The sequence below is a fragment of the Alosa pseudoharengus genome, unplaced genomic scaffold, assembly GCF_046254945.1.
Source record: "Alosa pseudoharengus isolate Yale_2024_CS ecotype anadromous, Long Island Sound unplaced genomic scaffold, YU_APseudo_1.1 YU_APseudo_1.1_scf_4, whole genome shotgun sequence".
NCBI lineage: Eukaryota > Metazoa > Chordata > Actinopteri > Clupeiformes > Clupeidae > Alosa > Alosa pseudoharengus.
The window spans coordinates 34,139,561-34,159,555 of record NW_027468774.1 but is presented as its reverse complement, the minus strand read 5'-3'; the positions used below and the strand labels follow the sequence as shown (position 1 = coordinate 34,159,555).

At 40.9% G+C, this 19,995-nt stretch overlaps 2 protein-coding genes across 3 annotated transcripts in view; one reads left to right on the top strand and one right to left on the bottom strand.

Annotated features, from left to right (window-relative positions):
• Positions 1-15,357, bottom strand: part of deptor (DEP domain containing MTOR-interacting protein) — a 39,943-nt gene extending 24,586 nt beyond the window's left edge. The window contains exons 1-5 of one of the 2 annotated variants that reach the window (XM_076265979.1): positions 13,507-15,357; positions 13,013-13,100; positions 7,098-7,276; positions 6,266-6,389; positions 1,514-1,692 (exon numbers count right to left, since the gene is read on the bottom strand). In XM_076265979.1, coding sequence (XP_076122094.1) covers positions 1,514-1,692; positions 6,266-6,389; positions 7,098-7,276; positions 13,013-13,098 — 568 coding nt within the window. In that variant the 5' untranslated portion in view covers positions 13,099-13,100; positions 13,507-15,357. Of the gene's footprint in view, positions 1-1,513; positions 1,693-6,265; positions 6,390-7,097; positions 7,277-13,012; positions 13,117-13,506 lie in introns of those variants that run through there. The other variant, XM_076265978.1, reaches the window with a different exon arrangement.
• dscc1 (DNA replication and sister chromatid cohesion 1) lies at positions 15,228-19,935 on the top strand. Its single transcript, XM_076265981.1, has 9 exons — positions 15,228-15,423; positions 15,711-15,879; positions 15,974-16,114; positions 16,596-16,686; positions 17,287-17,425; positions 18,538-18,590; positions 18,785-18,942; positions 19,383-19,531; positions 19,735-19,935. The coding sequence occupies exons 1-9, from the start codon at positions 15,254-15,256 to the stop codon at positions 19,844-19,846; spliced, it is 1,182 nt and encodes a 393-aa protein (XP_076122096.1). The 5' UTR covers positions 15,228-15,253; the 3' UTR covers positions 19,847-19,935.
• The last annotated feature ends 60 nt before the right edge of the window (positions 19,936-19,995 follow it).

The following is a 19,995-nucleotide window of genomic DNA, read 5'->3' as shown; positions in this document are numbered from 1 at the left end:
ACAGGCTAAAGTTTTCCTAAGGTGGCTAACCTAGCTTAGCAAGAAATGAATCAGGGATCATAGGCTGCTTTAGCACATCTCTCTTATATTGCGTAGTTAAACAACTCATGACAGCGCCACTGAAACTTTATGGTCACCCCTTTGTGTCATTACCTTCCTTAAATTCAATAACGACACTAGGCCAAACATTCTCTCTCCGCCTGTGTGTGTGTGTGTGCAGGAGAGGGTGAAATGCTGATCCCGTTGCTTCTTTCTTTGAAACTTTTAAATGACTTTAGCACTCGAACAGCAAGTAAGGTATGTTACCAAGTGGTTTCATCCTGGGTTCTACTCTTAATGTCATACTGTGTTGTTGCATCCTAATGTTATGCCTTTGTTCATGTGTGCTCTACTACCAAGTGGCAGTTAGTTCAGGTGAAACGTTTAATTTCTGCCTACAATCTTCAATATCTTTCTTGAGTCTTATAAAAGTGATAGTGGCATGAGCAAGTGTGAAGGCCCTGGGCCCTGAGTGCAGTGGGTTGGTTAAGTGTTTACTGTCCAGGGAGTGATTCCATGATCCAGTGTGAATGTGAGTGTGAATGGGATAATGTGTAATTGTCTTGTCATGAAGTTGTATTAGTGTTTCCCATGATATGATGTAAATGTAGTGTTGTATTTCAGTTTGCTGTAAATTACATCAGACTAAATACCTCCTGTACTGATCATTTTGTTGATGTATGTATTTAGCCCTAGTGTATTGAATATGTATTACTGACTACCCTTGTGTTTTCCAAAAACGCTGTCTGTTATAATAAATAATATAGCTCAGTGTAGCCTAGTCTATTTCCTACTGCTGAGTGCAGTATCAAGCTTAGATTATTTGATGAGTACCGTATTTTACGGACTATAAGTCACAGTTTTTTTCATAGTTTGGCTGGTCCTGCGACTCAGGTGCAACATATATATATTTATATATATGTTTTTTTCCTCTTAATGAAACATTTTTTGACTGGTGCGACTTATACTCCGGTGCGACTTATAGTCCAGAAAATACGGTACCATAAATATAGTATAATGTGTTGGGTTGGATAGATTGAGCTTTATTCTTAATAGATTGATTTGCGATACAGTGAAGTATTTTATATAACCTGCAGTTACATAACCTGCAGACACGACTGTGGTCAATGCACAATTTTGTTTAGTTTTTTATTTATGCAAAATACTGCCATGTGGTTTATTTACGATTTATTTATATTTAAGCATATTTACTTGCAGTCTGCAACAAAGCCTGCAAAGCCATAGTGCTCTATTTGACATAAAGAAGACTATAGGATGAATTTATGGACATGCGTGGTCATGATACTGAGGCATCGTGCACTATAGATTACACACATGTGACTGGAACAAACTAAAACAATGGATCTTCTTATCTACTCTGCAGGATGTGCACTGTGCAGATGGCTGATCTATCCTATAACTACACGCACCCATACACATTATACACACACACACACACACACACGCTGCTCACCGTGCTGGATGATGCCATGCTCCAGGAGCCTCCGCCCCAGTTGCTCTGCCTCTTCCCTGGTCGCCGTCTCGCCCTCTTGCAGTAGCCAATCCACAAACTCGGACGCCACCAGGCTCCGCTCGAACGTCACGCCCTCCTCCTCTCGCGTCTGCAGGAGGCCGTTCTCCATACTCATCAGCCTGCCGACAGGACAGCACAGTCAGACACCCGCCCAAGCCACGGCTCTGCCCCAGCACCCAGTTAATCTGTGCCAAGTCTCAAAAACATACGGACGACCAAAGTCTCGACCTGCTTACGTGCTGACAAAAACACATTTTGTTTGTGCGTTAAACCTGGGTTAAAATGTGTAATGTGTTTTTACGGACAAGATGTTCCACAGTGTGGTCAGACATTTAATAACAAATCTTCTCCTCTCATTAGTAAAGGGGATTAAGTGTGCACCCAAAGCACAGTGGGCATCCACAGCTAAATTAAGCACTTCGGCGTAAAGGGGGTGTTGCTGTGCAATATTTGGTTCTTGCTTAGCCTACTTTCCATTACCCAGTCCTAGTGCGTTTGCTCAGGGTTCCTTGTACGCTGCTGCAAACTAAACAGACAAATGTACCGCTCCCCTCTAAAGAGATATTGGGCTTGGCTAGAGAAAGCGCATGAGGTCATCAGACGACAAGGGGCAGTCACCTGTAAACGATTCCTACCTTTAGCATACAACATCCATAGTACTGTGCACTATGGACACGCAGGCTATGATGGAAAGCCACACCAAGCACTTTTGGGCTGAGATATATAAAGCAAACATTTGCCTGCATCAAACATTTGCCTGGCTAATGACCCTTATCTAATCCTACATCTCCGTGCCTTCCTCTTGCTAGGAACACAGTCAATTGGGCGAGGCCCTCTGTCTAAAATGCCAAGCCTAGGCACCTGAATCTTAACTGATAACGTGGACATTAAGTGGTGCTGCAGTTGTGCAATCGCAGTGTGACCTTGGCTGAGGTTAGACTAGCCTCACTGACCTAGTTTTTAATCCATGTGTCCCATCTCTTTTCTTTACAGCCACTGTCTCTTACTCAGTAGTCACCCTGTCACCCTGTCCTTAAAATCCCTTGGCATAGAGCTTGAAAATCAGAACTGCAAACCATATCACTAGACTAGAGATGCATCGCTAGACATATCACTACACATTAACAGCTGGTCAGGGCTGGCCACCTCCTGATGGTTGCTGACACAGATGAGGAAGGTCTGCAGGATTCCGTTACTGTTACACTGGTGTCTGCAAATCATTTCCCAAAATAACAGGGGGAAAAAAATCTCCACTGCTGATGGTCCTTTGAGAACAGCCCGTTTTAGTCTCACTCATATCCTTAAAGGATTCTATGATCCTTATCGAGAGGAAATGATAGCGGGCCACATTTTTCCCGTAATTTTCCTCCTCCTCCTCATCATCTATGTTTTTTTCCCTCATCCTGGAAGGCTGTGGCGAGAGGCCGCATGCCATGTGTTTATGCAACACAACAAGGTCCTGGAAGTGCTCATACCACCACGCTAGGGCTTCATGGCCCTTTTGCTATGACTTGGCCAAAAACACAGGAATGTTATAATTAGCTGCCATTGTGGACTCCCTGCTGTTCTCATTGGGGGCGGCGTGGAAAAACAGGGCCCCTCAGCATGGGCAGGAAGCTCCCGCGGCCGTTAACCAGAGAGAGAGAGACAGAGAGAGAGGCCACCCTCTCAGGTTGGTGTTTGTTGCTGTCCGGTATTTCGGATTTACCGCCGCCCCGACAGAGGGGCAGGGAAACAGCAGGGAAACACAGGGGAAATAGGACGAGGATGTCGGGTCACTGTTCATCAAACAATTTCAAAGGGTCTCCGAAGCCAGTGACCAGCCTTAGAGCAAACGGGTAAAACATTGACAGACAGGCCACCACTCCCTGCAGTGGAATCTGAAGAGTAAGGCAGGGGGCCATGTGGAGAGGGACGAGAGCCAACTCCACCTCCCCTGTCCTGTCCAGCGCATCATGCCAGGCCGAGCCTGCCGAGCGGATTCTGGACTTTTGGTTCCATTCGAGGAGTGTACCCACTTTCTCCTCCCGGCTGTAAATCAGTCGGCGTGCGAGTGAGCCGGGCGGTTCTGGTGACAGACAGAGGAGTGATGTGGGGGGGGGGGGGGGTGGAGAGCGCTGACCCATATGCAGATGCTTATGGGCTACACAGCGCCACATGCGTCCAGCATCATTACATAAAGTAGCAGATGTCTTCCCACAACAGACAGCCTCTTCCTAGGATGAGACTGAAAACACTGTAACGGCACAGAACATGCACATACACGCGCGCACATACTCGCGCACACACACATACACACACACACACACACACACACTCACATGCACGCACACACACGCACACACACACACACACACACACTCAGGCATTTCTGGTTTTGGACCACATCTTGTTACTTGTTACTATGCAAGACTGCCCACTCAACAAAGAGGCAGCTCCTCTATAGCAGACTGCTGTAACTGCCACCTGCTGTGGCATTGCTGTCCACCTCTGCTGCAACACATAGTAAATCATCAGACAGGACTGGACCATCATCTCATTGACCCAGTAAAGCCTCCAGGCCTGTTACAGCTTCACCCGACATAACTTATCATGCTTAGTGTTCATTAGGTCATGCATTCAATAGTAAATGTTAAATATAGACCAACCACCTGGGCCTGTGGTCCGCAGCATGAGATGATGTTAGTATTTGGACATGATAAGAGATGAGTGATGCCCCACTCACAAGGCTGTCACAGTCTGTGCGCATGACCTTTAGGAGAAGGTCAAGGGATAGAGTTCCTGCATAGAACCCAGCCATGTACGTGAGAGACCTTCAAAGAACTCAGTGTCCTGATGGTGGAAGACTGATGCAGTATTTCATCATGTTCATCTGACTAGTAATTATTTACAGAAAAGAACAGTGCTATTTGTTTTAACTTGTTTGACGGTAAAGGCTGTGCATCACACATAGATATGGAGTTAAACAACGCCATTAAACACACAGTTTTCTGTTTTGACTTGCTTGTTTTGATTTAAATGTCAGTATCATACCAATGTAACAGGGATAACACTTCCAAACCTGCTTTAAATTGAATGTATCAGAGGCTTCAACTTCTTAGACAGCAACATTGAGTTTATATAGAATCTAAACCTATATAGACATGCATATGTTTGAACGTGTGTCGAGTTAACAATCTAACATGTCCTCACACAACCCCATACATCCCTTAGACAGAATATTGCAAGAAAACTGAATTATTGTGCAATCCATACCCTAAGCTACAGCGTTCAAAGCAACCATTTCCAAGTCAAACAGAAGTGACAAACACTGATCTGACGTGATTTGATATGTGAACCCCCGCTCCTAGATGTTCTGTCCGGATGCCAAACCGCGAGAGGCTGATGGATGCAGGTGAGAGCAGTTAGATAAATAGACTGAACTGACTGAAGCACTTCTCCAATCTGCTGGCAGCCTGGGTCTCCATGGGAACAATTAATTTGCGGAGGAAGTGCAAAAACCAAATGTACTGACCTGCCTGCTGCTGGGGACCAAAGTGGTTAGGTACCAAGAAAAACACACACAGAGACAACAACAACGTCCAAACAACACTGAACATGCCCGTTCAGCTCAAAGGAGCGTGCGGATTGGCTTGTCTGACCCACCAGTTGAGTATCTGTCTTTTATCTGAATGGATTGTCAACATATGAGACAACATGTCAGTTTTGTTGTTTTTTTCATGTAACCTCAAAGGAATTACATTCCCTAAGTGAATGTCTAGTATGACTTGGCCAGATATGACTTGTGGCTTGACACTTTGTGATGATGAGAGACATGCTTGGAAACAAGTTGATCTTGAGAGTGTCAAAAGCAAACAATAACAGCTCCTGACGTTCAGTTCAAATCCTGCCCACAAAAGCACCATTCACCTTTCTGATGTGCTACTTTGAGTTCCATTGTCCTGAGGCACTGGACTGGTCTAGAATGTTTCAAACACAGTACACTAAACATTCTTATCTTTCTCACCTACAATCAAATCACATTCTTACTTTGTCTAGCTGGCCATAATATACTAGGCTTCAGATGTATATTCTAGGCAGATGTCTGGCTCTTGATAAATATTGAATGTCTAAATGACTGGAATTTCTACAGAAACCATCATTGTGCAAAAACAATCAATTTCCATTCTTTTTGTCCATCTCTGGTTCAATAACACTGCAGTTATACTGTGGTTACACCACACTCTTAAAACGAATGTGTTGAAAACAACACAACGTGTGTCCAGATAGGGACAACACAGTTTGTGTTGTTTCCAACACATTGTTTTTGTTATTTGTTACACAATATGTTTTGAAAATAACTCAACTTGTGTGGAAAACAATACAACTTGCGCTGTTTTTTAACACATTTCTGTGTCCAGATAGGAACTTGAACCTCACTACTTGTTCACTGTACTAAAGACTGAATGTGAAATTGTATGAGAATTGTGAGTAAACAAAAGAAAAAAAGACACTGCTTCTCAAAACACATCTATTCACTGTCTGTTACACACCATGGCTTTATGACATAATGGCAGTAGCGCCACACCTGCCCCATCCTACGTTTACACCAAGCCCCCCAAAAGCTTGCCTCTCTAGTGAAAGAGCAGCAAGAAAACATCCGTTCATAAAAGGAGGGAAAATCAACAAATGAAAAGACAAACACCAACATACTTCTCGTATATCCTCTGGCCCCTCATGAAGACCTTGGCCTCATTGTCCAGGGGGAACGTGCCGTCATCCTTCCGGAAACGGTAGAAGAGCTTCATGTCTTTGAACTCCTTGTGTTCATCAAGAACTGAACAATAAACAAACAAGTGTGGGCCATTGATAAGACCAAAGGTAAGACCAAAAAAACAACAAATACCTATAATAATAGCATTTGTTTTACTGTGCTTTTCTTAGCCATAACATTAAGTTATTAAGGCCTTGAGGAGATAGAACATAGTTCTTTTTTCCTAGTGGCATTAAGCTTATATTGTGCTGCTGTATAGTACTGTATGAATAAAATTAATGAAATGAATAAAAGCAAAAATCTTGTTCAATTACGATTGTAAATAAAATGTGCAGTTGCTTTATTTTCTATCATTAAAATATGCGAGAGCGAGCATTCAGTCACCTAAACATATGAAGTGCTGCACTGAAGGCTCTCATCGTTTATGGAGGCTCAGGACACGTTGGGGAGATAACCTGACAAGTACATTATATTGCCATCTGATCCTATAACACTGAAACAACATTTCTGACAGACATTAAGTAGTGCCAAATCAACCACTGACAGTCACCCCATACTACATCTGAACACTGAGCACCCATGTACAACAATATATATAGTCATGTGTGGCAAATATAGCCATAACCCAACAACTAGTGCTATACACATTCATCCTAGAATGTATGTTCTTGTCAGAGATCTGAAAAACGTTGACAATCAGACTCTTTGGGTGATAAATGAATTTTTGTAATTTCCAATAGCCCGTCAGAGTCGTGTGTTCTAGGGGAATACCATGGTGGATGATGCTCTGATCCAGCAGCTTCTGCATGATCTTGATGGCCGTGTCCCGGTCGGAGGCCTCCTTGTGCTCCATCAGCCAGTCGATGAGCTCCTTGGCCACGAAGCAGTTAGGGTAGGTCCTGAGGTGGTGCCGGCGGTCCTTGATCACCTTACATTCATGGAGCCGGAGCCTGGGATGCACATATACGGAACTGGGCATGAGCTTAAACATCTAAGACATGCTTATCATACACTCTTTCACCCTCAACCCACACACATACACACTAAACACACACACACACACACACACACACACACACACACGTAAACACACAAATACACACGCACACATTACAGTGAATATCATAATACGTATGTAATCAGAAGAAGAATTCATAGTCCCCATTTCCCTGATTCTGAATGGACAGATGAGACCTACAGTGATTTCACAGACACCAATTTAATAGATAATTGTCATGTCAGTCGTCTTAATAACTTCATTAGGTCTACGACTTCATACCATTGTGATTATGGTTGTGCCTTTGTACTGTGACTTTCAAGGGACTATTGTACTCTTACAAGCATCAGAGGTGTAGAGCAGTTTGACAGCATTCTGAACCTGTGCCCTGACAGGATCAGTTTTAAGTAAGGTAATAATAGAACTGATCTGGGGGTCGTTTCTAGAAAAGTTAGCAACGACGTTGCTCAACCACCATGGTACGACGCAACTTGCGACCAAACAACGACACTGTTACACCTGTTTCCAGAAAGCATCGTACCTGTGTCGCAATTCGATACCTCCGACGTTCGAACACCGTAGTTCCAACAACATTGTTGATGATGCAGCGATACCATTGGTGGAAACAGTGGCAACGTGTAATACCCCACCCCCTAGAAATGTTCTGTCACGGCCTATGTCGACATTTTTCTAATCTAAACCGAGTGATTAATGCTGGCATTGTCATTGCCATCAGCCAAAACCTAAACCTATTGCAAGCATATAAAACAGTGAACTTAAGCCGACCAATATGAGTCATTATTTGTGTTAAATATCTATGTTGGAAAAAATATATAGCCTGGACGAATTTCTGGGTATCGCATACTTTATCAATTGTCTCGTGGCTTAACGGCAGCGCGTCGGTGCATTGCGCGCTCAGCCAGAGTTCGCATCCTATTAGTCCGGCAGCCATGGGGTCAGACCTGGTTTTGTCGGTTAAAGTTTTTTTTTTTGCATAATCTTGTAGACTAGGGGTAGCTCTTTAAGATTTAGGAGGGTGCCCAGTGATATCCCTTGAGCAATTTCATATATTAACCCTTTCTTGTTCAATGTTCTGAATATAAGGCGAGACTTCAGGTGAATAGGGTAAAAAATGTAACTAGCAGATATCACTATGAAACTTCCCCAGTTGATAACTTACATTAATATGAAAAAAAATGTATTACAAGTTTTCTGTAATTTAATGTTTAAATATGAAAAAAGCCCAATGTGCCAAAATTAAGAAAAACAAAATAGGAAATACCTCTGATTTCAAGGTGAGTAGGCCTCATATCAAATGCAAATCAACTCAAATAAAATTTACTAAAATACAGTGTTCTGTGTGATAGTTATTCAGACAATACTGCATGCGTTCAAATTTGGACAATTTAACCCTTTTCTATACCAATTAATGCATTTCTGTATTTCAGATAACGCCTGTAGTAGTCCAGTAGTCATGGGGTCAGACCTGGCTTTGTCAGTTATTTATTCATTTATTTTTGCTTAGACTTATTGACTTGCGGTGACTCTTTAATATTTAGGAAGGTGCCCAGTGATATCCCTTGGGCAATTTCATATATTAACCCCTAAAGCCCTATGTGCCAAAATCATGAAAAAAATAGGAAATACCTCTAATTTCAAGGTGAGTACACATATCAAAAGCAAATCAGCTCAAATAGAATGTACTAAAAACAGTTTGCCGTGTGATAGTTTTCAGACAATACTTCATGCATTCAAATTGGGAAAAATGTCAAATAATGAATTCATAATTTCAGATATCTCCTGTAATAATTCGGAATATGTACACATTTCCTCTAGTATTAGTTTTGAGCAGTTCTGGCTCATTTGTTCTTGAACATCCTACAGTACCTTAAAACATGCACAGAACATTGTGCAGGGCACACCATTAACCCGGAAACTGCATCTTAGAGCTACAAGGGGTTTCACTCTTGCAGCCACATCTGATCATCTCCAAAATTGAGTCTGATGCAAGTTTGACATTTTCTGATAGACTGGTTGGGCTTAGTAACAAATCAATGAATCCTTCTTCAAATGGCAGTTGAATTTCCAACTTAAGTAGCATTCCTCGGTTTCAGGCTCCATGACTGTGAACTCTGTACCAAACTAAAAACTCTCACTTTAATATCCAAGTATATATGTATACTATGTCAACTAGGGATGGGAATTTAAATATTTCAGTCGAGTGGAATCAAAAATCAAGCCTGGAATTTTTTTAAATATATTTTTTTTTAATTAGTCAGACTGACCTGTGTGTATTATTAGGCCTTAGTATTTGAATGCATGTCTATGGATCAATACTTAAAAATGAATATTCTCTTTTTGAATAACGAGGTTAGGCTCTGAGCATAGACTACTGCTGCGATAAAGAATAAAAAATAAATGTATATTTTATGGAAACTAGAACAGTAGTACAGAGCTAAAGTACATCAGCTAAAAGAGGGCAGTGCAGGCTAACAGTAGTCAGTTACATAGCTGTGTTGTAAGTAAACCTCCCTCCCAAAACCTTAAGAGACGTGCTAGTGAGAGATGCATGAGTTTCCTCTCCCACTTTGAGAATGAAATCTGCACTTCAGAAGCACTTACATATACCAAACTTTCCAGTCTTATACCTAACCATATTCAGATGGCTTTTACTGAGGGGTTTGTTGATATATTACTCCTAGCCTGATTTATGAAATTTTATTCCTAAGAACATGGCGAAAATATATTTTTTTAAGGCTACTGGCAGTATTTTCTGATTTACTGAATAACAAAAAGAGATATCCATAATTCCCTGTGTCAAAGACTTTTCATCTAATATGTCAACACAATGATAAAGTAATTTTGAACCTGGCTTTATCCAATGTTCAGATTTAGCTTTTTTAAAGTTTATGCAAATCAGCACATAATTAGATCATGCCTAATTTGCATATTTGAACATTAAATTACAGAAAACTTGCAATAAATTTTTTTTTTCATATTAATGTAAGTAACCAACTGGGGAAGTTTCATAGTGATATCTGCTAGTTATTTTTTTTTTACCCTATTCACCTGCAGTGCCTCGCCTTATATTCAACACATTGAACAAGAAAGGCTGAATATCGAGAATTGCTCAAGAGATATCACCGGGCACCCTCTCTAATCTTTATGAGTTACCCTTGGCAACAAGAAACAGCAAAAAAAAAACTTTAACCCACAAAACCAGGTTTACCTAAATTATGGCATTTGGCTGCCGGACTATATCTCTTCTTTTCACCTCTGAGTAAGAGTAGGCCTACAAGACACAACAATAGGTTTTGACCATACATATTTAGTTACTCTACATCGACAGACCAAGACATCAGTCAAAAACAATTTAATCTACGTGTAGTTCACTTGCAGGTAGCGAGAAGCAAGAGGACAATCTCACATCATAAGAAAATCGAACCTACAACGCTGGGATAACAAGTCACCTGCTTAAGCCACTACACTATTTATCACTGTGCTGATTTTAAGTCTCTGTGAAGATTATAATACTAGCTTATCAAAAAGCAAAGCAATACTCAAATTAACATAAATAGCAAGAATGAGCCAAGTAGGGGAGTCAGTCTCTTAATCAAAATAAAGCTACAGGACAGATCAATCATTGAGTCACGAGATAAACATATTTTTTGGTTAGGCGCTCCGGACACCAACTGGAACTACCAAGGAACGACACAAGTGCGACTGCCAAGGGGCAGTAGTTCAAACGACCAAACTTTGCGTCCTTGTTTGCGATTGAGAGTTCAAACTCCCTTTTCTAGAAACACCAAATCCAAGAACGATGGAGCGAACTACCAAGGTTGCGACGCAAGTTAGCAAACGATTCTTTCTAGAAACGAGCCCCTGATCGTAAAACTACTGAGCTTGTTATTGTCACAGCCATGCCAGGTTCCCCAGAAGCCACACCCAGTCACTCACCTTCAGACTCAACAAATCCCTCAGCCACGCACATCAATCAGTCCCTCACAGCTCATGTCTCCCGTTCACTTTCCCCTGATTACTGAATTCCCTACACTGTTTTTCACTGGACTCTAGCCCTATTTTTACCCCACTTCCCCATTCTCAGAATGATACAAGAACTCTGTGCTCCCGACTTCCCACGTTTACGGCAGTTTTTGCTGGAATCTCCAGTTAAGTTGGATCATTTGTTTGGACTACCTTTTTACTTGAACTAATCTTCTGTGCTTTGGACCTTTTGGACCTTAACTTTGTGTCTCCTGTGTGTTTGCTAAGCCGTGGGCCTGCAACTTCCTTGTTTAACGTCGTGCATCATTAAATCTGAAAAACCTTGAACTGAATTCTCTGTCTGAGTCAGTGTGTCCTAACAGTTATATGGCAACAAAAAGCATGCAGTGGCTCATCAGTCACATTTGAGTGCCCACAGGTGACAGATGTGGTGAACCCACACCAAGACCTTGCCTAGTGGCTTGCTATGCTCACTACAACTGTTGTTTATTATTGTGTCAAGTAGTGTTTCAACCTCTGTTGGTGAGTCATGAGCTCCGCAATGCTGCTCTCCATTATCAGCAAACATATGCTACAGTTTTGATTCCGATATAGATTTCATTCATGATTTCATGCATGTCGTATTTGCTCACTTCGATACAACAGACTAGGACAACCTGCTGGTGGATGCAAGAACAGATTTTGTTGTATAGACACAACAAAATAAATGACTAAAGAAAAATCTACTGAAAAAGAGCACTTTTACTCTTTGTGCACGTAACACGAACAGCTATTAGAAAAATCCAGCCCTGTTATGAGATTCATCTCAATGAGACTTTTTGTTTCGTTTGAAATGTCCAATCTCTGCCATCACACTACCCACATTCAAAGATTTTACCACATTTCCCTTTCTCCAGATTCTACCTATGTGCTATGCAGTGGATTCAAAGGAATACATCTCGTGTATAACTCAGGGGATTTGGGTGCTGCTGTCCCAGCTGATTTGTGTGCAAAGGAGACTCAAGGCAGAAGTTAATGGCTGCAATATAAGAAATAGCAATAATAGCAACAATAAGCATTAATGTGGCTCACACATAACTGCAACGTTTATAAAGCCAATAAAACACAAATCAATGTCCAGCAATTTCCTGGAAAGATGTTATTCAACATGTTATTTTGTTGATCTGCTTTAAGACACTGCACAAACAACACAGTAAAACTTTTTTTAATATATTTTTGTAGTTAATTATTTAGCCCTGGCCATTACACCAACAATTTGCCAATTTCCCAACCTCTCTGCCATGAGGAGGAAGGTCAGTGGCAGGTCCAAAAGCCAAGTCAATAAACTGAGTAACCTAACAACTGGCACAGCATACTGGCATGATAATCTGTAACAGTTGATTTGAACAGTCTACAAAGAAACAGGTTCTCTCTACTTTGCCATCTGAACGTCCACAGATATAAACAGTGGGACAATTAAAATGACAGTGGGTGAAGGTCACTTGACGGCCGAAATTATGCCACTTGGCAAAATTTCACAATGCAAACACACCAAGCTCATTGTGCACAACAAGCCGTCAAGGCGTATTGTTACAGTCCAAATGGGTGCTAACACGCCTTTGTTTGCGGAGCTGCAGGGGTAGGCTACATTGCTTTGCACATATAGCACACAGAGTGCACACAACACCACCACAGCCACTCCTACCTCAACTGCTCTCCTGTAACCAGCACCTCGGCCATGCGTTCCAGCTCTGCAGCCTTCTTCTGCATACTGGTCTGGATGCCGTCCATTTCTGCGTTTAAATGCATATAGAGGCAAAAAATGAATGAATGCAGTGACAGAATACACGAGACTGAAAATTACGATAATGTGATCCGTTACGTTAGTGCACGCTCAGTCATCCATTTGCACGTGATCGCTGTAACAGTTACAGTGAGAGCTTCACTATACAATACAAAGCCAGCTATCCAACTGATTGTTTTCATGAATTCAAGAAGCTGAATAAAAATAATTACTGACTGCAATGTCTCTGGTCATGTTAAACAAAAGCATTTAGGTTCTATTACAAATAATGTACTGTAAAATGCGCAAACAACCCATCACAATCAGGAGAGACAGCAAACCTTACTAGCTTGTCATACAACAGGGTCGTACCCAAGAGCTTTCAATTAACAGAGGTATAAAAATAATGAAATTACCTTTGAGCCGTCCTCTGGAAGCGTTAAGTGTAGGACCTGTGGCTAAAAATTACATCCAATTTTGCGGATAGCAGCCATAGTAAAAAAATGTGTTTTAAAATTAACACAAAAAAACAGACATGCCTGTTTCAACCCAATGCAACAACTTAGAACAGTCTTTCTGTCAGCCAATCCTTCAGCACAAATGATTCAAAGTGTGTAGTACTGCATATATGTCAGCATTCCAGCTGATAGACAGAAACCTACTAGCGAAGTACTACATCGACCAGTCTGTCAATGCACATCAACAGCAATATGCGATATCCCCTTATTGTCTTTGATTGTTTACTATTTGACACTAAAGGCACGTTTCGCACTAGTGCAGCGCGAGCCAACTTGCTCTGACTGTCGTGCCGTCACAGGGGGAGTTACTCCACAGGGCGGGGCTTGAGGTGGGAGTAAAATCATGGTGTCTTTCACGTTATAATTTTAAAGACTTAAAGATCACATGCCGTTGTCAAAAATGAAATTATTACTCTTCAACAAGAAGAAATATGGTAATATACACTATAGATAAAAGTATGCCATTACATCCAAAGGAACTTCAGTGATCCCAATATTCATATGTAGCCTCATGGACTTGGTCCCCCTTTACAGCTGCTTCCACTCTTTTGAGAAGGATTTCCACAACATCTTAGGGTGTTTGTGGAATTTTTCGCCCATTCATTATTACTGTCAATCTGAGGCCAGACACTGATGTTGGACAAGAATACCTGGCTTGCAATGCTTTAGTATGCCTACATCCCAAATGTGTTTGATGATGTAGAGAGAACATGTTCTCTGCAAGCCAGTCAAGTTCTCCCATACCAAAATCATTTAAACATGTCTAATTATGGAATTGCTTTGTGCACTGTACATTTATGCTGGTGGAGGGATAATGGCATAGGGGTTGTTTTTTAGGGGTTGTGTTAGTGAAGGGAAATATTAATGCTTCAGTAGTCTATAAGACAATTTAGACAAATATTCTTCCAACTTTTTGGGAACAGTCCGAGGAAGCCCTTTTCGGTTCCAACATGACTGTACCCCGGTGCACAAAAGGTCCATAGAGACATTGTTGTTAATTGACTTGACTGGCCCGCTAAGAACAGGATTCTCTATGCCATCATACACTTTGGGAATTGGGATGAAGTAGAAGAGATATTGTGAGTTCAATATCAGTGCCTGACCTCAAATACTCTTCTGAGTGAATAGGAAAACATTTCCACACACTCCACACACTACAAGAGTGGAAGATGTTACAGCTGCAAAGGGAGAGCCAACTCCATATTAATAGGCTATGGGTTTATAATGCTTTGTGGGTGGCAGGCGTCCCATTACTTTTGTAGATGTAGGATAAATGACTGTGTCATTTCAGGTATATGCCAGTGAGAGGAAATATGTTAGTAATAATCAGCATGTAGTCCTGTGAACATGTCACCCAGGTACCTCACCCGTTAACTCAAATGACCATGAAAATATGTACACCCCCACCTGCACATGAAACGATGTGAAACAACAATCATGTTAACGTTTATCCTTTAGCCCCCTCTAAAGGAAATAGCGTGCGTTGCAGATTAACATTCATCCTTGTCGGTCATTGGCTGGTGGCACAGTCACTCAAATTTGCTGGGATTTCCGGTAGATATTGCGCGAAAACTGAAGTGCACCAAGTGCGGTGTGTTAGCGTCTTTATGAAGTAGGCCTACGGAATTTGTCCTTTGTAGACGAAATGAGAACTTTGGAAGAGGTAAACGCAACACTTGAGATCGCAAAACTCAAAGAAGAGGATTTGTTGCCTGTAACACATTGCTTGTCTTTTGGAGAAAATGTGTCATCTGGAGACTACTGCCTCATGGAACTGGACGAAACACTTTGTAAACACATTGAAGCTGGAAAGAGGTAACGTTATTGCAATGTCTAACCATTTAGTAAATCCGTGAAAGCAATTCATCATAGCAACATAAGTATTCGATGAGTAACAGACTGTGACGAAATTTAACTAATGTGAAATCTAGGCAGGTTAGGATAATTACCTAGGAAGTTACACTATACTGGCATTCAAATGTCATTTCCGAGAGTCACTAGGCTACAAGGCTTAGCACAGAGACGGTATACTCAAAATATTACATTATCGTGAAACTAACGTATCAGCAAACTGATCCTCAAATGTTTTCATATCATTTAAGCCTTGTCATTAGAGGAGACAAAGATGAGCATGCGATTCTATGCAGTGAAGACAAAACATACGACCTCAAAATGGCAGACACATCCAACTTGCTTCTGTTTGTACCTGGATGTAAGACTCCGGATCAGATGAAGGAAGTGTCAGCGGATGCTCAGCTTGTCAATGCTGAGGTGAGATGAAATGTTTTTTTGACTGTCTCTATTTCTTTGCTTGTGTAATATTATAAATTGTGTGTGTGTGTGTGTGTGTGTGTGTGTGTGTTAGGTATGGGGGTTCTCCAACTGCTACTGGGAGCTGAAGCAGCAGCGGCCAAGGCTGAAGAAGTTGAAGAAACTTTTGATGGAGTGTCCGTATGAGGGCCCATCTCTGCCCACAGAGGAAGAGCCTGAAGTCCCTGAACAAATGGTACAGCCTTACCTGTACTACTTCCACATATGAATGATAGTGTGTGAAGACTATTGTTTTAAATACAATTCACTGCTCAATTTACTTTCGCAGCAGTCTCTGTCAACATCGCTTGTTAGCTAAACCTTGGGTAACACATTAGTAAATGCAAGTTCTACGATGCACCTTTGGTGCAATCTGGACGCATCATCAGTGAGTTAAGAGCTAAGCAATATATCCATTATTATCATAGAACATTCTGTAATTCCATAAGGTCATTCCAAATGGTTAAGTTCATGAAGTGTTTTGGCATAATCCTGAACTATTTTCAGCTTTGTGAGCTGTATATGGATATCTGAAAAAGACCCGATTGCCCAACATGCTATACCATCCCATCTGGAGTATAGAGTTTGTTTACTTTTCTTTGACAAAGCAGTCAGTCCAGAGAAGAGTCTATATGTAGTCTGGCTATTCCACAGAACGCATTTTTCTGTCTCCTCAGTACTCCACAGCTGACCTCCTTGAAAGAATCCAAGCAAGTAAAGAGGAACTTTTGGCCCAACTAAAAAATATTAACGCTTGCGAAATAGATGGTGAGACCTGTTTCATCTCAAAATTCTTACATACATAATTCTTTCACGCAAACTTACGTCACATACCACTCAGAACTCCACGCCATGATGTTGGAGGTGCAAACAATCAAGAGTTTTTGTTGATTTGACCATCCGCTGTTTTGGATAGAAAAAAGCAAAATTTCATAGGAGTGATTAATGTCAAAAAAATATAGACTGGAGTAACTCAACATTAGGCACCTTCAATATGTTTATGTTCTAAAGATGTCAATCAGCATGTTATAGTTACCAAAATGTGTTACCAAAAACACAAATGGATAGCTATAAAAACCGTGCATTCATTATAGAACTAAACAAAATACTTTTATAACCTTTGAGCCAGCTAATTTCTATGTAATCTGAATGGCGATGCAGCTTTTATATGCACCTCCAACAGAATGGAATACCTGTTACCGCCCACAAATATCCACAAATGCCTGTATGTTTGTGTCAAAGAATATCATCATATCATACATCATATTATCAGAAAGGGGATTAACTGCTATAATGTGGATAACAGTACACCTTATATTCCTGACGTGTATGTACAGCACGAGATTTAATGCTCCCTCTGTCTTGCAGGCTTCTGGAGAATTTTGGATTTTGATTATGAGATGAAGCTGGTGGGCCATATAACTCAGCTAGTTGACTCTGAATCCTGGTCTTTCACTGAAGTTCCTTTGAGTGATTGTCTTCAGGAACTCAGTGGCCTGGAGCCAAAGTAAGAAATAAGCATATTCACAAGAATGATGTATATGCATCCACTAGGTCTTCAATCTTCCTTTCACAATATGATATGCACTGCACTGTTGATTGATTTATTTTAAATATTTGGTGACAGTATTTTCATCATTAATTAATTTGTAATGTCTGAAGTGACTTGCTGTTTGTATATGTGAACTTTGAGTTAGTAATGTATGCAGACAAATTTGTTGAACTTGTAAGTTAATTCAACAAAATGTAAATGCAACATGTTTGTTTTTGCCCCCATTGTTCATTAGTCTAATTAGAAGAACTAAGACCTCTTTTATGCTCACAAAAGGTTTATTTCCCTCAATTTTTTTGTTTAACAAATTTTGGCAAATCTGTATTGGTTCACCTTCACATTCGTTCATGGGCAGCAGCTCTGAACATTTTTGCAACATGCCAATTATGTCCTTCAAAACTTTTCACATTTGTGGAATAGACTAGGTGCACAAAAGGTTTTCCCTGTATACTCATGTATTTCCGGCGAAGCATTAACTGTCTTATAATGGCATCTTCTATTACATTCTGCTCCTTACATCTTCACTCCGACACTGAATATCTTGTTTGCCCAATAATGACAATTTTAACACACGCATAATCCTTTATCGTAACATGCTGATTCCCTAATGCAACACCCAACTGGGTCCGTGTAGACACTAATTACATTAATAATAGTGGCAGGTTCAAACACACCTGGCTCCACCGGAAACAAATGAGCGAACAGAGAACCTTCCGTGCACGTAGCCTATTCTGTTGATTGGTTTAACTGCATCATTTAGAAAGACCTGCTGTTTGGGCCAGTGGAGATGCATCTGAGTGAGTAATAATCAGTATCTTTTGATACTGATTATCAGCACAGGTGGATTATCTTGACAAAGGTGAAGGCTCACTAACACAGAATTCAGCAAATTTGTGAACATAGTTTGAGAGAAATAAGTCTTTCGTGTTCAAGAAATCTTACATCTTTTAAAATCAATTAAAGAAAAATGGGAGTGTAAAACAAATGTGTTGTGTTTATGTTCTTGTTGAGTTGAACAAGTTATCGTCATCTCAGTGATGATAACCATTGTCCTCTTTCTGATTCAGAGAAATGATAGAGCATTGCTTGAACTGTTATGGAAGGCAGTACACAACCGAAGGTATGCTATTCATACCTTTTCTTCTCTTGTCAAAATCAGTAAAGAACTTTGTGGTCTCTCGTTTTATCATGCTGTACACATTGAGCTGTCTCTGTGGTTATAAAAATAGCCTTAACGCCACCATGTTTATTTCTGTTGTTTTCTTTCTTATCACCATCATTTGATGTACTGCTGCTGCTACGTGTTGTGTTCAGATGGGAAGGTGGCGTTCTCTCTGGATGAGGATAAGATCTGCCGAGCTACTGCCCAGCTGCTCCTGCAGAATGCAGTCAAGTTCCACCTGAGTGAGTTCCAGGAGGTTTGGCAGCAGAGTGTTCCGGAGGGGATGAGTACAAAGCTGGACCAGCTCAGGGTGAGGGACTGGACACACATGACCCAAGGCATTAGAAATGTACTTGGAGAAGACCCTGTTGGGTCAAAACATCGCCAGTGTTTTTAGTCCAATTAAATATTGGGAGCTACTCCAGTGTGTGACAATCATTCTTCTTTTCGTCATACCGTGTACCTTTGTCCAGCTTGAGTGGGATGTGCACACAACGTCTCAGTTAAACCATCAGAGACCCCTGACAGAAAAAAACAATATCTAATCAACCAATGGTCAAAAACACAGTTTCCTGTTAAACAGACCCAATCAGGGAGTAACAATAGTCATTAAAAATTGAAACAATCTGTTCCCAATGCAGTGCTATTTTCAATTAAACCAAATATGAAAGTAATTCAACATCAAGTGAACTGGTAAAAATATATGGGGAATGCATTGTTCCATCCATGCTTTTGTCTTGTGTTCTGCAGGGTTTGGCACTGGTAGACCGTAGCACCAGACCAGAGACCATTTCTCTTTTGAGGGTGGAGGACCTACCAGAGGACACCCTGGAGCGCTTCAGCTGCCTCTTCGGTATGAGAGAGAAGTGGACTGAGAATGACATCGCTCCCTACATACAGTGAGTAGAGTTGAAAGCCATGGCATAATTAAGATATAATTTGTTGCTATAACAGTAAAGCTAACCTTTAAATAATATGTGGAGGATGGTGATATATTATCACTGATTTTGAGTGTTTACTTTTTTATATCAAGTTCAGCAACTGTCTCTCCTAATAGAAGATCAGTGTCAATCACATTCTAACTGGATACTTTATGAAACAGGGATCTATGTGGAGAAAAACAGACAACTGGAGCCCTTCTGACGAAATTTGCACGTTCTTCAATGCAAAATGGCATCAAAGTGTACAACTCTAGAAGACCTATCGCAACCTAAAGTGAGGAGCATGCTTCTTCCTCGCCCCATCAAGAGGACTCATTTGTGTCTCCATTGTGTATATTATCTGTTAATAAAACCTTATTTTTTAAAAACTTTGTTACTTGTTATTTTTTTCTTACATGGTCCAATTTGCATTGACTGCAATA